This window comes from Ictalurus furcatus, chromosome 24, assembly GCF_023375685.1.
Source record: "Ictalurus furcatus strain D&B chromosome 24, Billie_1.0, whole genome shotgun sequence".
Taxonomy (NCBI): Eukaryota; Metazoa; Chordata; class Actinopteri; order Siluriformes; family Ictaluridae; genus Ictalurus; species Ictalurus furcatus.
The window spans coordinates 4145622-4157994 of record NC_071278.1 but is presented as its reverse complement, the minus strand read 5'-3'; the positions used below and the strand labels follow the sequence as shown (position 1 = coordinate 4157994).

The 12373-nt window shown below is 41.7% G+C and overlaps 1 protein-coding gene across 2 annotated transcripts in view; it reads right to left on the bottom strand.

Moving 5' to 3' along the window:
- Window positions 1–3724: 3724 nt before the first annotated feature.
- Window positions 3725–12373, bottom strand: part of olfm2a (olfactomedin 2a) — a 119224-nt gene continuing 110575 nt past the window's right edge. For both annotated transcript variants that reach the window (XM_053612475.1, XM_053612474.1), the window contains exons 5-6: window positions 10920–11026; window positions 3725–6187 (exon numbers count right to left, since the gene is read on the bottom strand). In XM_053612475.1, the coding sequence (XP_053468450.1) occupies window positions 5513–6187; window positions 10920–11026 (782 nt within the window). In that variant the 3' untranslated portion in view covers window positions 3725–5512. The remainder of the gene's footprint in view (window positions 6188–10919; window positions 11027–12373) is intronic.

Here is a 12373-nt window from a genome sequence, read left to right as displayed (position 1 = left end):
TTACATTTCATTTTGTGGAATGTCCAAACAACTTCGTTCCTATTAGCACGTACTTTATAAAAAATTTTTAAAAAATGCAGCATGGTACTGAAAATCCAGAAAATCTGTTGGCCTGAAGTGCTGACACAGGAGCGTCTATCGATAACATGTTAAACAGACATCTTACAGAAAATTCCATCGTCTCAACGATTATACTGTACGTTTTTCTTTGCTAAACGACAACACATTTTTTTATCCATTCTTTATCCGTATTAGTTTGCGTTCGAGAATCTGTCATACAAGTGCCTGCGAATGAGCTGTTACTATAGAAACAATGACGTATTAGTACGAGTGCATTAATATAACCCTTGCAGCTGGACCAGTTGGAGAAAATGAATCTGACCAATCAGAATCGAGGACAGAGCAGCACTGTGGTATGAATATGTACGAAATTCTAGAGTGTTTAGTCGGGTATTGAGTTCTCACCAGTGTTGGATGAGCCTGTGGGAGGGAGATGTAGGGGATGAGTGCAGAACCTGGACGTGTGTTACGATAATAGATGTTGTTCTTACAGGTCTAGCTGCAGTGGAAGGGAGGGCTGCTGCTTCCTTTAATTGGCTGCGTATGAAGCAGCTGTCAGATTGGCTGCTTGGCTGTAAGTCTTAATTATACACCGTCGCATGCTGGGCTGGTTGCACGCTCGCAGAGCAGCCATGGATCTTTCTCTCTTTTTTTTAATGCAGAGGATCTCTCTCTCTCTCTCTCTCTCTCTCTCTCTCTCTCTCTCCCACACAGACTCATAGCTGTGTATAACAGGTTTGCATAAGGACATCCCTGAATGAATATATACCTGTTAGAGAGTTTTTCTTATGCCATTGAAACTTCTCTCTCACTCTCTCTCTCTGTCTCTCTCTCTCACTCTCTCTCTCTGTCTCTCTGTCTCTCTCTCTCTCTCTCTCTCTCTGAGAGTCATCCTGCATTAATGCACATAAGACAAAGAGACAATATGGAGCAACAGACGCTGTTACAGGCTCATCTTTTATTCAACACAGATACCTGCTGATTTTAGAGCATTTTTAAACACACACACACACACAACACACACACACAGAAGCTAATGTTATCCAGTCGAATTGTACTGTAGCTTCCTGAATTCTGCCTGTACATGTTTCAGTGAAATGAGGAGGAATATTTTATCTCTCAGGCAGCGTATGCAGATTTGTCCCAGCGCTGCTCACTCCAATTTCCAGCTCATTTCATGTGCCTTGGCTGAATCAAAGCTCTCATTCGCAGCACACTTAAACACCAATGAAGCAACAATTAGGTGGACAGACACGCTACGGGTCATTTCCGATTTTCCTCGAGTCACTTTTTTACAGCACCGGAAGGCACGTCGGGATTAAGTACGAAGTCATTTTCTCGCTTTTCCTCCTGTTTTATTGTTCTTTCCCTCCTCCTAGTCTCGGTTGCTCTGTTTTATGAGACCTTCAGCAGAATATTGACTTTGGAAATTGTCAAAGAAGATCAGTAAAATTGCAGGAAGAGTGCAGAAAGAGCTGGCTAGAATATACAGGGATGTGGAAAAGAAATACAGTATCTGATTTAACAAGAGAAAGAAATCATTTTTATGTATTCTTACTCGTACAATTACTCCTTATATTTTTTATATATACCTTTCATTTAAAGCCTCATTAAGTTCTTATATTTCTATTCATAAATTTACTTGTATCATTATGTTCACGTCTCATTTTTTGTTTCTTTTTCCTTGCTACCAGTCCAGTCAGTCAGGGCTCTGTGCTTATCGGGCTGTGGAAAAAGCTCCAACCGGACTCTTTCTGTTTTTGTGTACATCTCATACTAAATACATTTTAGATCTTCAAACGAAATACAACATAAAACAAAGGCAACCTGAGTAAATACACAGTAGAGTTTATTTATGAATTAATTTTACTGAAGTAAAAAAAAAAGTTATCCAAGTCCTATCATCTATGTGGAAAACTAATTTCCCCCTTAAATTTAAAATCTGGTCGTGCCACCTTTAGCAGCAATAACTGCAACCAAATGCTTCTGATAAGTCTTTCACTTAAGATCAGTCTTGCACTTACTTCTAGGACTAGGATTTACTCCTATACTTTAGACCAGTGGTGGATCAGTGGTTAAAGGCGCTGGGTTACTGATCAGAAGGTTAGGAGTTCAAGCCCCAGCACTGCCAAGCTACCACTGTTGGGCCCTTGGGCAAGACCCTTAACCCTCAGTTGTATAAATGAGATATATGTAAGTCGCTCAGGATAACGGCGTCTGCCAAATGACAAAAATGTAAATGGATCATTGTCTTGCTGCACAATCCAGTTGTGCTTGAGTTTCAACTTACAGACTGAAAACCAGACATTCTCCTTTAGGATTTTCAATTACTGCAGGTTGACCAGGCCCTGAAGCAGCAAAGCATCCCCACACCATCACACTTCCACCACCATGCTTGACCGTAGGTATGATGATCTTTTTGTGGAGTTCGGTGTTTGGTTTACGCCAGATGTTACGGGACCACTGTCTTCTAAGGTGTGTTTTGGCCAAAATTCAGACGAGCTTTAATGTTCTTCTGGGTTAGCAGTGGTTTTCACCTCGCCACTTTTCCATGGATGCCTTTTTTACCCGGTGTCTTTCTGATAGTGGAGTCATGAACATGGTTGCTTTGAATTTGTCCTTGGCTCTTTTGTGACTTCCTGGATGAGTCGTCGCTGTGCTCTTGGAGGAATTTTGCAAGGTCCGCCGCTTCCGGGAAGGTTCACTACAGTGCCGAGTTTCTCCATTTGGAGATAACTTTGTAACCCTTCCCAGACTGATGTATTTCAATCACCTTCTTCTCATCATCTCTGGAATTTCTTTCAACTTTGCCATAATGTGTTACCGGGTAAGACCTTTTAACCAACTTCATGCTGTTGAAAAAGTCCTATTTAAGTGTAGATTTGATTGAACAGGGTTTGCAGTAATCAGGACCGGTTGTGTCTCGTCCAGCTGAACCTCATTTTGAATGATTCCATAGATTTGGGGAATTAGTAACTACGGGGGCAAATACATTTCCACACAGGCCCAGTTGGTATTGGATACACATTTTTGCTTCAATAAATAACATTATCATTTAAAAACTGTGTTTTCTGTTTACTCAGGTTGCCTCTGATTTATCTTAGATTTCGTTTACATTTTTGAAATCATTTAGTACGAGATATACACGAAAACAGAAGAAATCAGGATGGGGCAGATACTTTTTCACAGCACTGTATACCACAGCATTGCTGAATTCTCAGTTCCGATTGGTCAGAATTCTTTTTAAGAAATATTTTTTCTATAATGACAGCCCCGACAATAGTTCCGGCTGGACTTCACATCACAGGTTTATATTAATGCGCTCTTCCTAATACGTCATTTATTTTTTTCTATAATAATAATAACTTAAACAGGGACAGGGACGGTATGGTGGCTGCTTCACTTAATTGGATTAAAACAAGATGTGTGAAGTGAAGTTTTCACTAAGAAGATGTTTATTGAACTTTTATGAAAGGAGTCTCCAGTAGTGTCATCACTTAGTAACAGTCATGAATTATTTTTTTTTTAAACTTTAAAACTTTAAAAATGAACCAAACTTTTTTTTTTTATGAATATGCTACATAGAATGGCAGCTTTTAATGTTTAATTAAAATTAATAGTAATAAATAAATAAATAAATAAATACTTTTATTTCATTTTTTGTACTTAATTGTCCTTCATTCATCAAAGCTACCACGCAACAGGAATTTGACAATGAAACACCATATGCTTTTTTCCCCTCAACTTAAAAACTAGTAACTTTGACCAGTTTCCCCATCAACAATCCAGACTTTAGATCGAAACAGAGCAGATGACGGCTAAGCCTTTGTTGGGCCTGGTTATGGAGGACTGCCTGGGACTACCAGGTGCTGTAGGATGAAGTGGTGGCTTAATGGTTAAGACTCTGGTGTACTACTCAGACGGTCGTGAATTCACATCCATTCTGTCACAGCCAAGCTGTCACTACTGGGTCCTGGATCAAGACTCCTAACCTTCATATGCTCAGCTTAACTGTAAGTTGCTGTGGATAACCATGTCTGCCAAATGATTAAAGATATAAACGCATGCCTGCTGAGCAGCAAAAAGTTAGTAATAGTTGGAAGGGTGAAGATTAGCTTGTCCCCACGCCACAGGATAATTTGGGAAGATAATTATTTAAGACCAGTCTGATCTCAGGTGCGTGTTCTGTAGTGCAGACATTAACGAAAGCAGTCTTTGAACCTGAAGTGGGTGTGGCTGACAGTTCCTCAACCTCACTCGAGAGTGATGGATCATAACCTTGTTTCTGCCGGCTAACAAATACCGTAAGCACTATTTCCCCCCAAAATTAAACAAACTATAGCCTGATTTAAACCACCATGATGCCCACCAGGCAGTTAAGAAGCTAAGGCGGTCAAGAACCCGATGCACTGTAGTCTCTGTAGTCCAAACCAGATGCCCTGTGGAACTTTACTGGCAAGCTTTCTAAAAACATAAAATAAAGATAGGAATAAAACGAATACTCCACCTCGTATTCGTATCTGTACTCGTATCCGTTTAGAATGCGTTATCTGTTCAATCCGTATAACATATTCGTATTCAGTTACATCCCTACTTTAAACAAAAGAAAAGCGGCGACTCCCTTGGACCACAAAAACCTGTTTGCAGCAAACACAGCCATAGCAGCGGATATTGGCACAGTCCCCGACCTCATCACTACAGCTGCATTTTAATGCCTTCATCATCATTCCTCTATTCTTTCCTCTCTATCTCTCCGTCTGTCCTCATTTAGCGCCTCTCCATTCTGCCCTTCATGGGCCATAAAGTCCCCCAAAACACTGACAGCTCTCGTCAGGTAGACTTGCAACGGCTGTTCTTATACGGCGGCGTTTGGTTACTCCAGTTTCCGCGGGAGCCACTGAAAACCTGTGGGAACCGGTGCTATAGAGAAAAGAAAGTGGGTTGCCTCAATTCCACAAAAAAAAAAATTAAAACCACACACACACACACACACACACACACACACACACACACACACACAGTGCCTCTCACCCTTTTCCCTCAACAAAGTGAAATCAAAGTCACGCTTTGAAATGTTAAAGGTAGACGTTTATTCTTTTTTTTGGCCACAAATCAAAAACGTGTCATGCTCACTTGTCACAAAAAAGAAAAAAAACAAACAAAAAACAAAACAAAAAAAAGCTCGGTTCGTATATCGGCATCGACCTTGCTGCCCGCGGGCTTTTCTCGGTACATTATTTGAATAATAGCACTCTATGAATGAAATGTAAAAAAAAAAAAAAGAAAAGAAAAAAGTCTAAGCTCCAGTCATGGTCATGTCCTTCTTGTCAGTTTGTGGGTTTATATGTATATACACGCACTTGTATGGTAAATATGTAATGCACAGGTGTGTTTTGTGTGTGTGTGTGTGTGTGTGTGTGTGTGTGTGTGTGTATGTATATAAGTGACAGCCTCAGTCCCCGGAGGTCTTGATGACCTGGAACAGCGTGACGTTGTAGAGCACCTGGTGGCCGTTGTTCCAGGTATAGAGCACACGCTCACGTGGGTTGTAGTCCATCATGGAGATGTGTGAGTACTGGTTATGGAAAGGGATGTCTGTGTATTCGTAGGTGGACGTGTTGGTGTAGTAGGCGAAGTAGATCTTGGCACCGGCGAGATGCGAATTGGTGACGTAGAGCGTCCCACAGATCATGAAGGACTCGCCGGCACTGCGCTTGGGGAAGCCCGTGTCCCACGTCTGCAGGATTTCCAGGCTCTCAGGCTGCAGGCGGCTGATGACGATGTTGCCAGCGTTGGCGATGGTGGTGTACACGACCCACAGTCCGCTCTCGTCGGCCATCAGGTCGATATCGGATGAGCCGCCCCACGAGTACGGGAAGGTGTTGTTGTAGCCGGCGCCGCTCAGACTTCGCTGCACCAGGACGCTGCGCGAACGGAAGTGGTACTTGATCAGGATGTTGCTCTGGTACTTGTTGTAGAAGAGGGAGCCGTTGTAGACCACGTGACCTGTTCCAGCCCAGGGGTGAGGCAGGAGGTGCTGAACGAAGTTCTGACCCTTCATGAAGTCGCTCAGGGTGCGGTACTCAAGCACACGCCGCCCTTTGAAGTAGCCGTCCATTGACCACACCTTGGGAAAGCAAAAAAAAAAAAAAAAGAGACGGAGAAGATCCGTGAGCAGAGGGGAGGAACGGCAGGAAATATTAAAATGAATGAGTATGGAAAACGAATGGAGTTATGTGATAGCAGGGAGGGTGGAAAATGAAATGGAATTTGAATTTTTATTTGCTCCTCTGTGGCCCAGACAGTTTCAATAAAACGGTCATTAGTTTGATTAGCTGGGAAAAAAAAGGTTTCACCAGTGCAACTCGGACGTGCATTTAGCTTTTCTTTGTCTCTCCGTGGTTTAGATATCCACGGATTCGACGCAGTGAGCAGAAGGAAAATGCCACAAGAGATCAATTAATATACGAAGGAGGCTAACGGCAACAAACGGTGGCCTGTCTGTTGAGTTATCCATTTTGATTGGTCAGAAGGTTTTGATTAGTTTTCTATAACAGCAGCTCTGACAGTAGTTCTGATTGCAAGCCAAATCACAGATTTACTGTATATTAATCCACTTGCTCCTATGTGTTGTTGTTTGTATACTAACAGCTCATTCAGGGACGAGTATGGTGGTTACTCTACAGAAACACATTAAAGACATGGGTTATGGTTGATACAGTGAAGTTTTCAGTGAGTACCGCTTATCCTACACAGGGTCACGTGGAGCCTGGAGCCTATAACAGGGGACACGGGGCACAAGGCGGGAGCCACCCTGGACGTGGGTGCTAACCCGTCGCAGGGCACAATCACACACATTCACACACTACTGACAATTTGGAAATGCCAATCAGCCTACAACGCATGTGTTTGGACTGGGGGAGGAAACCGGAGTACCCGGAGGAAACCCCCAAAGCATGGGGAGAACATTCAAGCTCCGTGAACACAGGGAACCGGCGGGAATCGAACCAAACGGGGTAAATGTGCTAACCACCGTGCACCGTGCCAGTGACGAGACATTTATTTGACAATTTTGGAAGGAGTCTCCAGTTCCAGTGCTTTGTAACAATCCGAGTTAAAGTCATAACTTGTCATTTTTCCACTATAGAAACGTTTTCAGGACAAAGGGAAGTTTTTTTCTCTCTCTTTAACTTCAACAGAAAGAATAAAACAACGACTATAATGTACGTGATAACAGGAACAAACTACGATTACATATAACTATAAATAAATAAAAAGTATAAAGTGTGATGTAGTAATCATTTTGTTTTTAATTGCCAAAATTGCTGTAGAATAAGATGAATAAAACGATTTTGGAAATGAAATTTTTTTAAAAAAAACAAAACAAAACAAAAAAAAACAAATCAGATATGTTGATTATTTTCCTATAAGGGCACATCCCAAAGTGTTTTATTCCTCATTTATGAGAAGTCGATGAAAATGACCTATTTTACGTGAAAAAAGGAAAACTAGACGTTAACGTCCAGTCATCTGCATGTTTCCATGACTGTTGAGTTGGTCAGTGTTATGAAATCGTATCGTGATGTGTATTATTGGGAGTCTGCATGTTCTCCCCGTGCTTCGGGGGTTTCCTCCGGGTACTCCGGTTTCCTCCCTCAGTCCAAAGACCTGCGTTGTGATCTGACTGTCGTTTCCAAATTATCCGTAGTGTGTGAAGAAAAAATAAAACCTTTTAAACAGAGCTGTTTAAAAAAAGTGCAGAGACACCAACTACTGATTTTAATACTGTAGAAGTGTAGTCTATCACCTGTGGTGACTCTAACTGTGCAGTGTGTGTGTGTGTGTGTGTGTGTGTGTGTGTGTGTGTGTGGTGGCACATCCACAGACCTTCTTTCTCTCTCTCTGTGTGTGTGTATATTCCTGTGCTCTGCACTCCACTGCTGTTGTTGCACCATGACCTTTACCAGCTCACAGCAGCAAATCAATCCTGTTAGCATCGCTCTCTTCCTCACGCTCCATGCATCCTTCTCTCTCTCTCTCTCTCTCTCTCTCTCTCTCTCTGCATGACCCGAGCGTCCCACATATCGCACAGGCCATATCTCCATCTTTTCATATTCACTCTGTCTGTGACCGAGCTTTTGGAGCAAGACGACGAATACGGCTACTGTTTGCCGCTCATATTCGTCCTTCACGCTATAATGAGGTCCCACTGAGAAATCGCCCACTCTCTTTTTATCTCTCTATTTTCCATTTCCCTCGGTCGCTCCTTCCTCCACCCCCTTCTCCATTTCTAATCCCCCTTTTTTTTTATCTCCCAGACAGAGAGTCAGCATCATATTTCCACAGTTCGGTCATGTATGTTCGAGATGGCGAGGCGTGGTGTAGTGATGTGTGGTATGATAGGATTACAGGGCATTAGGTATCGCGTTTGAGCGTTTTCAAGCCCTGCGGTCAACCTGCGGTGTCGTCCGTGGCCGTGACGATCATTTCTTACTCTTCAGCCTTGTTGTGACAGGTGACACCATGGGTTCGATGAAAGAGTGATCGGTAAGATCGATACCGTTATTAGCAGGAACTCCTCGGTTTATATGTTAACTAACGTGATTAATGTATTTGATACAAGGACTAATGTGTTTTCATTGAGTGATTAAATCTGTCATTCAATCCAGAGACAAAAGAACTGATCATGGGATCTTTGCTGTTCATTTTCCCCACCGTATCCTCCAGCTAAAGGTCCAGTGATGTGAAAATTCTTGAATATAAAAGAACCATATAGGCGACGACCATGCCTGAATTTTAATACATGAATGATTAGTTTAATCCTATAATTTCCCTACACTTCTTCTTCTCCTCTCTGCAGTACACCTGTTTGTTTCATGCATCCTGAGTGCCAAGATTATATCTGGATAGGGATTATCTGCATAAAAAACAAACCAGATTTCAATCTCATGTTATGTTATACAAGCGTAAATACATCTGTCTTTCAAAACCTCCCAACATAATATAGTGTACGATAGACCGGATTAGCATGTTAGCATAACATCTCGATTTTTGATGTGGAGATCAGGGGTGTAACCTCGCTTGGGCATTTGTGGCTGTAACCCTGAGGATTTTTTCTTTTCTTTCACCACGGATGATTCTCCACTTGGAGCGGTTCGTCGCTACGTAACTGACCGTCAGTAAAAGAAGACGGCGGCGTTATAATTATATATCTTCGGTGAACGGAGAGTTGTGTTTTATCTTCGCCGAACAGAGGCGAGACCGATCAGACAAGGTTTTACAAGAAAGTACTCGTGTCTTATTGGCTGACAGCTCTCAACTCGGACAAAAACAAGCTCACACAGTCAGTTAGTTAGTGTGAGGCGGGAAATGGATACACGCCGATTTTTTTTTTTTTGCCAGTAAAGGCGTGAAACTGAAACACTAACATCCTCTCACGCTGAGCAGGAAAACAAGGTGTGTCTACAAAACGTCTACACGAGTTCTAGTTACATGAACATGATATGAGCAGGACATAAGGACAGATAAGGTATTCCGCATGGCACTGTAGCAGCTAAACCCATACAACGATAGCTTAGTTGTGCCTCCACTTGGCTAGCGACACCAAACTATCCAAGTCTCGTGGGAGATAGACAAAAAATCGTATATTTTAATCGGTCAGGTCGTCCTGCAGAAAGTGACTAATAAACACCCGAGCCAAGTTTTATAATAAACCCAACTTTTGGTCCAGTTTTCACATTTTTTAAGCAAATCACGTGCAATAAAAATTAGAAGTACGTTCCTTTACATTTATTTAGAAATACATTAAAAAAATAATAATAATTGATTGAGAAGAATCTGGGCTCAGCCCCGGATGACTAACAGTCCAGCTAACACAACACAGGAAGTGTGTTATGACCTGATATAAAAAGATAAATAATATTAGTTTACTAATAATAAGAGTTGAGTCTTAGATAGATTTTTTTTTTAGACTGAATTATTTCTCATTGGCTGTGGATTTATGTCCTGATCGTCCAGTATCAAGATCAGGATAGCATGTAGTACTGTACAATAGCTTTGTGTATGATTATTCATATTATGGATATTTTCTGTAATTATAATTTTAGGGAAGCGAGATGATAGACTGGTATATACAGTAGGGTTACAACAAGAACTTATTTCGTAGCCAACATCTGGATTGAATTTATTAAATCATAATTCAGCCAAGCTTTTATATCTTTAACACGTTAGCGCTTTGTTCCTCTGCTCACTCTCCTTTTTATTTCCCTGCTCTATTTTTCTCTTCTCTTCCCTCCTTCTTATCCCCCCCTCATCTATTACCCTCGTCTTTGTTCTCGTCTCCCCTGCAGTAGTTATTTTGGGCTGTTTGCTATGTGCAGTACCCGGTAGGGATAAAAAGCTTTACTACATCCTCTTTGTGAAGTGCTGTGTCAGACTGCGGTGGAGCCGCTGCTAATTATGGCAAACTTTAGCCTAAACAAGTTGTTAATATCCAGCTCGGTGATGGAGCGATTAATCAGGCTCGGACAGGAGGGGCTACGGAGAGAGAGAGCGAGGGAAGAGGGGGGTGTGACAAAGCGAGGGACGGAGGACGAGATGGTGTGAGAAGAGGAGGAGAGGAGGAGTGGAGGAGAGATGGCCATGTATGAGTGAGTCAGCTCTCTCCATGCCGGAGAACAGCTTTCCAGTGTCTGTGACTCACACTCTGTGGGAGACACTCATTATGTGTGTGAGTAACAGCGTATGTGGGGGCGTGTGTGTGTGTAAGCGCACGTGCATGTATGTCCTCTCCTGCGTCCAGAGATTCAGAGTAGTGGTCATGTGATGTGCAGGACAGAGGATGGCTTAGTCTCTCTTACCCTGTTATCAGAGCTGGGAATCATGGTGTCCGTCATCCAGGAACCAAACCTAGAGCCTGAGGCGCGGATGGTGATGGGGTTACTCACGCCTGTCAGCTTTCCACAGCCTGGATTTGTAACACACACACACACACACACACACACAGATACATACTGTTAACCCTTTCTTCTTTTCCCTTACTATTTTTAACAGCATTCATAAACACTCATATACTGTACACTATAAAAGATTATACTCAAAAAAACATGTGCATATCACCACTCTATAGTGCATGTTTACAGTAGTGGTGTATCATAATGCCAGTATCTGTACAGTATCTGTTTCGTTTTCCAAATATCTTTTAAAAGCTTTTTTAAAAAAAATCATTCGAATTTTGGACAAAATTGTATTTTTCTCTCTACATTATACTTAAACAGCTCAACTTTAAGAAATGTCAGGCGTAGAGAGTTATACGCCGAAGTGAAATGGGCACAAGTCAAATCAGTTCGGTTTGTAATCAGATTCCGGCTGTCCAAACGTCTGTGATGTTTCTGCGCCGCAGTCGGAATGAAAGCTTTTTTCTCCCGTCTCGCTATTTAAAATGAGTTCAAAACGCTAGAACTTTCTTCGCAGAAGACACACACATTAACAGTTCAGGGAAGCCTGTAGTTTTCAGAACTATGTATGGTAGATGTAGATTATAATAGTCTAGTAAAATCTCCAATTTGGGTTTTACAGAAGCCAAAAACTAAAAGAGGTTCAATCTAGAACCTTACATGTTCCACCAGAGGCACAAATTAAATAAAGTTATTTGGTTCTAGAGTGCTTGTCCGAGCACGATGTGTGTGGAAGGTATTTTTATTGTGATCCGTTTTGTCTCCGCCCCTGCCGTTTGCATGAGAGAAATTGACTTAACACACCTTCCTGTGTCTTTGTCTAATTGTGTTTTGTTCATTGATTATGGGTGGGTTGCACCAATAAGGATTAAAGCTTAAATCTAGATTAAATCAAGGTTTATCTAATAATTCTGTCGCACCAAACTTTACACCTTGTTAAAAAATACGTTTTGTTAAAAAATACATTTAAAAAATACTTGTTAAAAAATACATTTAAACCATCACGTCAATCCCGGATTTAATTTCACAATAAACCTGGATTAACCATAATCTTGTTGCTCCATCACTTTAAATTCAGATTTTGAATTTTTATTTTTTTTTATTGGAATTTTTTCATTTTCTCAGCCTGTATCGGTTACGCGAACAAGCGGTTAATAACACCAGTTGAATCGTTTTTTAAATTCAAAGTTCACGACCCCTTTTGTAGTCACTCCAGTGGACGTGAAAGAGTTACATCGTTGCTGTTTAGTTACACTGGAGCATTCGTGTATTTCCACGTCTATGAAATCCGCACGCACTGCCGCGATATCGTCGACGGCGGATCCGCCACGACGGAGAAAACGAATCGTAAATGGAGG